This window comes from Corvus moneduloides, chromosome 16 (genome assembly GCF_009650955.1).
Source record: "Corvus moneduloides isolate bCorMon1 chromosome 16, bCorMon1.pri, whole genome shotgun sequence".
Taxonomy (NCBI): domain Eukaryota; kingdom Metazoa; phylum Chordata; class Aves; order Passeriformes; family Corvidae; genus Corvus; species Corvus moneduloides.
In genome coordinates this window covers 5,919,754-5,928,802 of record NC_045491.1, presented here as the reverse complement: position 1 = coordinate 5,928,802, position 9,049 = coordinate 5,919,754, and the positions used below count along the sequence as shown (strand labels likewise).

Genomic DNA, 9,049 nt, shown 5'->3' with positions numbered 1-9,049 from the left:
CATGGCCCTGTCGAGGGGTGAGGTCACCTCCTCCTTTTCACCAGTGTGGGGAAGGAGCAATGAGAGGCAGAGACATCCCTTGCAATGAGTCACATTCACAGCACTGTCCGGGACAGAGCCAGGCTCCTTTTCTTACCAGCCACAAGAGTAAAAGCAGAATTCCACACCCAGCAGCTACCCAGACAGCTGCTGGGTGAGAGGACATATCCTTCCCTTCCCCAGCACCAGTGCCTGCCTGGGAGGATGATGGGACATGTTAACAGGAGGCCCAAGAATGGAAAGTCTGACAAACACACAGCCCCCAGAAGCTGCCAGTGCCGAGGCCGCTCTCGTTAGCGGGGCTGACACTGCTGTGAGGGGCAGGAGGCTCAGCCAGCACCCAGCAGCGTGTGCCGGGGTGTCAGCTTCCCCCTGTTTCTCTTGCCACCTTACAGGGTGTGATGTTTTCCTTCGGTGCTCTCTGATGAGCTGCCTTGGGCTGCTTGGGCTGAGCAGCTGCCAGAGAGCCTGGAGTCTCCTTACAGCAGGGTTGAGAGCTTCAGGCTGCAGCACTGACCCCTGTCCCAGAGCAGCAGCAGGTGTTGCATCAGACTCTTCCAGAGTTAGAGGAGAGTTAGAGTTAGGACCATGTGTGAATTTTCTCATAACTTATCTCGGGGATTTGACTGCACTCTCCAGCCCTCTCCTGGCCAGTTCCATAAAGCACAGCAGGGTGAGATTGCAGAAATAGAGAGATACCACAGTCTGTGGCACCAAGGTAGCTCAAAAGGCTTTTATAGTTATTTTCTCTCCTGCACTAAGCCTGGAGGAGCAGACACACCATCCAGCCCTGGCAGAGCACTGCCATGACCAGTCCCTTGTGGACAGCAGTGCTGGAGAGAGATCCCAAGCAGAGCAACAAGGAGCAGGCAGCTATCACAGAGCCATAGATCTGGGGGAAAGGGAAAGGGGGGGAGCCAGCAAAGCAGTGTCCCAAAACCTTCCTGGGGTAACACATTCCTAAGGCAGCATGGCTGAAGCACAGGGCTGACTCCTGCTTGCATGGGGGAGTTTTAGGAATTCCCTCAAGAAGCTGAAATGGCTGCAGAGGAGGTATAAATACTGGCAGGTAGCAGATGAGCAAGTCTCGAGAAGCCTTGCATGGAGGTGTGCACTGGGGAAATCGTAGCCCCTGATTTGGTCTAGTGGGAAAAGGCTCTGGGAGACCCGTCTGGACTTGGGGTGACCCAGACTCACCCTTTGAGAAGGAGGCTCAGCCTGCCTGAACCCAACCTGCCCTGCAGTGCCCAAGCCTTCCCCCATCCACTGATATCATTAACATAATTATTATAAAGTTGACACACTTATTTAGCTTGCAGACACCTCCTTTCCTACGTGCAGGACAGCGGTTCTGCCCACCATCATTGTGAGTATCTCAAACGCAGCCCTTTCTCCCTGCACTCCCTTGCAGGCAGCAGAAACGAGCAGGGAGTGATGATTTGGGGGGTGAAAACACAATGTTGGGTTCAGGTCATAAGAAGAGGAAAGATGCAGGTGGACAGATTGGAAACACCAATGTTCATCGTCCTTCAGCAACCCAAGGAGTGACAGGTGGGATGTCCTGTCCCTGTCCTTCCAACACCACCTCGGCACCTCTGCTGCTGGCTCACGGCTCCCTTGTACGACCCAATGCTGCCATCTGTAGCACAGAGCTCTGCTCCTGCTCCTCAGCACAGCGCCTGGAGAGCCGGGAGCAGGGCAAGGAGACCGCGGCAGAGCTCAGCTTCCCAAGGTTTGGTTTTGTGAGAGTCCGAATGGGCAAATCCTGGCCTGGGACTTGGCTTTTTCAGCCCCAAGAGAGGCTGTTGGCTTCTATGTCTGCTGAATTGCATTTTTAGTTGTCTGCCAAGGGCACCGGAGCCTGGGATAGTAGTTATCATTCTGCTTATCTGCCGGAAATAAAACAAACATTAAATAACACCAGCACTGTGGCCCATACACGAAGGGGGTTTTAACCACGAAAGCCATGGATTCCTGTAGGACCAGCCAAGGACCATCACAGCCTCCCATGCATACAGGGATGGGGACAGTGCTTAATGTTTTTAAGACATTTACACTGTGGAAAGGAGGGGATGCACAACCATCCCTCCCTTCCCCAGCTCAGCTTCTTAGCAGCACATGCTGACTGCCCGTGTAAAAACACCTCATCACTGAAATTCATTTCAACGCTGCTCATTTCTTGGTGCATTTCCATGTCAGGAAATACTGGACAAAGCCTCACTCACCCTGCTCCCAAATCCCTGTATTGTCCCCAGCAGGGAAGGGAAACGCGGAACCGGGGCATGCTGAGCTCAGCACAGCAGCATCCCGAGCCTGGCCGGCCCCGGGGCGCCACAAGGGGAAAAAGCGGCTGTGACAGAGCTGGCATCAGCTCATTTCAGGCCAGGCTGTGACTCACAAAGAGAGAAAAAAGAAAACAGGGAGGGAAAGCAATCTCTGATGGTCAGGGTGAAGCCGAGCCCCTGTCGGAGGCACCATTTCTCCTCTGCACCTCCCTTCTCTCTGCACCTTGAGGTGGATATGACTCACGGTATCTCCCTCAGCTTTGGGAGTCCCCATCCTTCCTTCGTGCCTCAAACAGATCCGGCCCTCCTGGATCACTGCCACACACGGCTCCATCACGTCAGAGCCCAGCGCTGCGGGCAGCAGCGGGGCTGGATTAGTCCCGCACGGGTGAACGGGCTGACCCTGCCGGGCTCAGCGGGATTTGCTGCTCCCCATCTCGGCCGTGCCTGGCAGCTCTGACAGGAGTCCTCAGCCCGCTGGTGATGCCAATCCCTGCACACGTGGGCTCCTGGCCGGCAGTGTCTATAAAGACCCCTCTGTCCGTGCGCCCGGGAGGGGCTGCAGCGCGGGGCCGGCGAGCGATGGCATTGCGGGTAAGCGCTGGGGACAGGATGTGGCACTGCCTGGGCTGTGTGGGGGTGACAGCACGGGTCTGGTAGTGGATAAGGGAAAGCGGCAGAGAAGGGCAGGACAGGTAGAAATCCTGAAAAACAGGAGTGCTACTTACAGTGCTGCTCCTCTCTGTCAGTCTGCAAACCTGAGCTTCAGGTGCTCAGTAGCGGGCAGTAGGACAGATTTTCATCTTGGTTGTACCAGGGCTGGTCTGGGGTAATGCTGCTTTAATGGCAGCAGTTCTCACTTGGAGGGTTTTAGCTGAGACCTGTGTGTTGCCCTCCCTGTGCTGGGACAGCCAGCAGCAAAGAGGGGATGGCTCTTTCCCTGTGTGTGGTGTGTCTCTTGCTGGGGTTGCTGCAATGAGGACAAGCTAAGGGCCGAGGCAACGTGAACCTGGGTGCTGCCATCACCACTCGCTCTTTGAAACTACAACTTAGCTCCAGCAGCTGCCTGTGTCTCACAGGGGTGAACACGGGTCAGAGCCTTTCAGTGACCATGTGTGGGATCCCAAAGCTGCCCCCCTAAAGTAGCCAGGCACAAGGGTGTGAGGCTGGCCATCGCCAGCTCCTGACCAAATGTCTCAGCTCCTGACCAAAAGTATGTATATCCCAAAAAAGCATTGGAAATAGGAACTCATGACAGACAAAGAAACAGGGGAATGGAAGTCCTGAGCTATAGGAAGGGAGAAACAGGCACACAACTGACAGTGGAGATGTCAAGGCTGGGGAAATTCTTCCAATGTGAGCAATAAGTTTGCAAGAGGGGATGCTTAGAAATGCAAGATCATTAGAGTGCTAGAAAAAAAAGTGGGGTGAAATGGCAAGAACTTCTTATTAAAACGATTTATTTAATAAAACTATGAATTATTCAGAAAGGAACATTTTCCAGCTCATTTTATGCAAGTTTAACCTTGGAGATGGGGAGAGCACATGGAACAGGGGATCAGGCAGGAACTTGGGGGAAGAATCGGCCATGTAATGCTGGATGAGCTCAGACTGGATGTCACTTTACACCTGTTCCTCTGCTTCAAAGCATCACAAAGTTTTCTGCTTCAGATTTTATATTGCTCAGGTGCAGAGAGAAGCAGAATATCTTTGTGTCCTGACAATAATGAAGGCATACAAGTTCTTCTTTAATTTTTGCTCTCTGATCCCGCTCAGCTCTTTACAAAAGACCTTGGGGACAACAAATCCCACCTCATCAACTCGGTGTCATAGAGACTTGATTTCTTATCAGTTTAGAGTCCCTGAGATTATTTAGGATCAAGAAAAAGACGGGGATAGAGAGTGTGCCTGTGTGGGAAGGGGAGAGAAAGAAGATGACAATGAAAAGGTGAGAAAGAAGTGTAAGGACTGAGTGGGGCACTGCATCTCTGCCACCTTTCTGTGTCCTGCTCCTTGTCTGCAGTTCGAGGCCCTGCACCCAGAGGGAATCTGTCCTGGATGGAGCATCGTGGTCCAGGGCGAGACCAGTTCCAGCTCAAGCATGTAAGGACACACTCTGCTCGCAGCTCTCGTGGCTCACGAGGGCCAGCATCATCGCTCCACAGCTCTCCATCACTTTTCTCTCACTGTCTTAGGTTTGAAATTAATTTGCTCTCTGATCCTGGAGACCAAATCGCTCTCCACTTTAACCCTCGCTTCTCCAGCTCCAGAATCGTCTGCAACTCTTTTCTCAACAGCCACTGGGGGCAGGAAGAGGTTAACAACACTTTCCCTTTCAAAGCAAAGGAACCCTTTCAGGTAACCCTGTGTCACCCCACAGGTCTCCTCAGGTGTAACTGGAATAACCCAGCAAATATTGGGGTGCTCCCAATATTTCCTGCCAGCACCATACCCAGCAACACCCCTTCTCTGGCTTTGTCTCCTGTTAGTAATTCTGTTATAACCTGGTGATTTATAACCAGCTCTGGCACAGACATGCAGAGCTCCAGCAATAATCCCTGGATGCTGCATTTGTTTTCAATTTAGGTTTTGCATTACAACCAGATTTTGTTATCATGAAACAAAAATCTCAGTTATTCTCTCCTTTTGCCCAGAGTGGGGGTGAGCAGCCTGTGTGTCAGCTCTGGCAGGATTTGAAGTGGGTGGACAGATCCAGAAGTTCACTGACATGATGGAAGCAAGGTCCAGTAAGGCCACATGAACCTAACACAGTCTCTCTTTCAGGTTGAAATCTACTCTGACCAGGACTATTTCCACATTTTCATCAATGAAAACAAAGTCCTGCAGTACAAGCATCGGCAGAAGAATCTTTCATCCATCACCAAGCTGCAGATTCTCAATGATATTGACATTTCTTCAGTGGAAATCACCAAACGAGGTCTTTAGTAGAAACCAGAGTTGGGACTCTCTCACAGACCATTCCCCCTTAAGCTCCTGATCCAGCCAGGGATCATTTCCTCCCCATTTCCACATGCCACCACCAGCCAGGGAGGTAGCCATGTGTCCTCATAGCGGAAGGGATGGTCATTCCATCACAAGCTGCTAAGACATCACCCGGCCACGTCACTCACTGTAGCCCAGCCCATCAAAGACCATCTCCCCCTACACCTTAGGGTGCACAACAGGCTTTGTAGGTCTGATCCTCTTTGCTGCACATCAAAACCTGTCTTGAGTAGTCTGGACACCTGAATGCTACCTTAGAAATTGTGTTTGCCCAAGAGCAGGGTGTGAATGAGCACCAGTCCTCAGCTGGCCACGTGGTGAATGTGGATGTTAGGGGTGGAAAGGGACATTTCTTTCCAGAAGCTGGGTAAGAAAGATACCAGATTTGCCTAAATAAAATCAACCAAGGAAATCCCTGCTGCAACATCCCTCTCTCAGCAGATCCATCACATCATTCATTCCCTGCCAATCCAGGCACCTGGCCATGAGCAGGGGCTGGTCATGGGGCAGGAGGACACGGCTGAGGTTTGTGTGATTTTGGCATTGGGAAAATACTGCATTTTTGCTTTGAGGGCTAATAGAAGGTGAAGGTCCCTTGTAGGTGGATCACTGGGTATTACCAGGGATTCCTTTCACCAGCTGAGAGATGTTTGCTCAGCTCTAGTCCTGCCAAGTCCAGGCTTCTCAGACAGACCCCCAGAGTGGTGTAGTGTGTCACAGAAGGGCAAGAGCTTGAGGAGATACATAAAAGCACATGGTTCCTCCCTCATGCACCAGAAATGCAGCTGGACTCCAGCAACAGAGACTGAGCAAACCAAGGTCTTGAAATGATGATAAGCTTGGAATGAACAGAGTGCCTGGGGATATGCATGGATAGCCTCTGGCTTTCCTCTGCTTTATTGTTTTCTTTTCTCCCCCTTTTTAGTTGTCTCTCAAAACAATCCACTTGTTCCTTGCACCCTCTTCTCTTTTGCAGCCTCTTCCTTGGAGCACAACATAGCTCTGACTCCAGGCCACAGCAGAGTAAAAGATGTTATTTTCACTTTGTTTTAATTACGTGCATCATAAACAGCGTAATGTCACAGTGTTAAATCTGAACAGGAACTTATTCCAAAAATGCAATTACAGCTGCCCCCAAATCATTCCTTCGTTCCTCAGGTATAAGACAGAGCACATTCCTGATGGAAAAGGCAAAGATGATCCTGCCTTGCCAGTCCTTTCCATTGAGGAGAAATCATTCAGTAAGAAGTCAGCCCTGATCCATCCTTGCCTTTGGATGAGACCTCTGAAGGTTGCAGCTTTGCTCCAGCCTTTTCTCAGTGCTCAGACTGGCCATCCCCAGAACATCCTTCTATTTGCAGTTTCAAGGACTTGTGAGGAAGAGGTGGGTGTAGAAAACCACAACACATGATTCCACAAACCTGACAGTTATGAATCTCTTAAGAGGTTTCTAGTGTTTTTCCAGCCTATAAAGAACGCTAACAGGAAACCATCCTGTTCTTGTAGCAAAGGGCCCACTGGGAATGCAAAAAGGTGCCAAAGGGTATCTTTTCCCCCAAAAAAAGAACAGAAAACATGTTTTGGAAGTAGCACTGGTCTTGATGGCAAGTCAGGAAAGTTGGAGATGGTGAGACTTCCTCCAGCCTGGAATAAATCCATCACCACTGGGACAAGGGAGTCGACTCAAATTCTGGTTGTCATAATGTAACCCAAGGCTTCAACAAACTTTGCTCTCATGGCCATGCCTTCAGCAAAACAGGCACAAACCCAGACAAAACCAAGCCTGCTGGGATCTCTGTGTCATCCCTCTGATAAGGCTGAGCAGCGTTTGAAAGAAATTGCCCTTTCTCTCTGTGCTTTTTTGGGGGCTGATAAAGACAGATAATTTTTCATGGAGGAAAAGTGATGAAATTATTTATAAGGGTAATACTTTGTGCTTATATGGCCACCAGCTGCATCCATAGCCACTGCTGCAGGAGCACCCCACATTTTCATTGTTCCCCAGAAACAAGTGCAAACGACCACAGACAAATGGGCAAAAGCATTTCAAGTACAAATAAATACACAGATGCCACAAAAATCAGGCAGAGACAGAGATTATGCCCTGACTCCTGGACACATCCCCCCCAGCTCCTGCCAGCAGCTGATCTCACTTCATTGCCATCTGCACCAATCTCTCCTGACACATCCCCAGCTCTGCTACTGCCTTCAGGGTTTTATCTGCTGTCTCCTCCAGCCAAAACATGGCCAAGGGTGAAGGGGGCTGCAGAGCAAAAGAGGTCTGGGATTCTACAGAACACTGCTGGAAGCAAAACTTCAGGGCTGGCTGTTTATAGCTGTTTTGCAGTTTTTAGGGGAATGAGATGCCCTCCAAGTCTGTGACCCTCATCTGTCCCTTGAGGAAAAACTCCAGAAAAAAATTAAGCCCTGCAATTACAATGGTCAGTTAAACTCTCTGGAGCAGGGCTGGCACAGCAGACTTGCAGAGGCATCATGTGCTGGTATTGAGGGGATCAAAGGGAACAAATTAATCCTTCCTCCAAATTTCGATCAGTCTTCCTGTTCATGACCTGGGGGTTGAAACTGGGTGGAGAACTGATAGAGACAAGCTCCTGCCCAGGGGTATTTTTGAAGAATAGAGGCCTTTTGAAGGGGAAGGGGCTGCAGCAGCTGGGGGTGCAGCTCTGGAGGATTCCACCAGAATTTCACTGCCCAACCTCACAGTCAAGCTCAGTATTTTTGCTGTGGCCAAGTGCTGCACAGGAGCCAGCTGGAATGTTCCAGAGAGAACACTGCTGTGGGAAGGGATAGGGACTATCCTAGTCAGGATCTGTAGATAAAGCAGCAGTTGCTGCTTGTAAGGCTTACACAAACCAGGAAGGGCTACCTGAGAAAGAGAGATATCTCTCAGGAGGCAAAGCTGACAGAAGTGACAACCTCCCACGTGGGTTCTCCCTTTCCCACCAGTTGTCCTCATTGGGACTGGATCCACGAGCTCAGAAATGCTCTGGTTCATCCCCAGATCAACAAGGGGAAAGTAGGGTTCATAATCCTTCGTGCTTGAGCTGTGCCAGAACTCCCAGGGCCAGGGTCCCCTCTGGCAGTTTCACGGATCTCCTGTGGAGCATCTGCTGATGCTTGATCAGAGCTGCCCCTCGGTGTCACTGACAGCACTGGCAATCACCACACACCCCAGCAGCAAACTCCATCAATCTCCTCACAGGCTGGTGAGCAAACAGCTCCCGCATCAGCCACAGTCACGTCTCACCAGCACAGCAGCAGCCTGGGGATGTGGGACTGACTGACGGACACCAGCCGTGCCAACCTTAGCAAGGGACAATTGAATATCAGCCTGGGTCCTGCCTGGAGGCAGGAAAGGTAGGGGGGGAAAGGGCAAGGACTTGTTGCCAATGCAGTGACAAAACCTTTGAGGAAAGTTCTAAAAAAGAAGAATATCACACAGGTTGCCTCTGCCCCATACTCACTTTGCAACTTGATAGCTTTTTTTTTCAACATGACCACCCCTGTACAAAAAAAAAACCCCAAACCTACCAAATTTGATGCTGGAGGTTTAGCTACTTTCTCAGTGCTAGAAGGTAGCTCTGATGAAGAAAGGCAGGAGGAGGGCAGGTGTTAGCCATTTAACTAAAAATTCCCTTTCTCCTCTCATTTCAATGCCCCCCTGAGCATCTCCTGGTGGACAACAGCTGGTCTGCGGCAGA

At 50.6% G+C, this 9,049-nt stretch overlaps 1 protein-coding gene across 1 annotated transcript; it reads left to right on the top strand.

Moving 5' to 3' along the window:
• Positions 1–2,815: 2,815 nt before the first annotated feature.
• Positions 2,816–6,449, top strand: GRIFIN (galectin-related inter-fiber protein). Its single transcript, XM_032126193.1, has 4 exons — positions 2,816–2,918; positions 4,348–4,427; positions 4,520–4,682; positions 5,109–6,449. Exons 1-4 carry the CDS (start codon positions 2,907–2,909, stop codon positions 5,268–5,270), a joined length of 417 nt encoding a protein of 138 aa, XP_031982084.1. The 5' UTR covers positions 2,816–2,906; the 3' UTR covers positions 5,271–6,449.
• Positions 6,450–9,049: the final 2,600 nt, after the last annotated feature.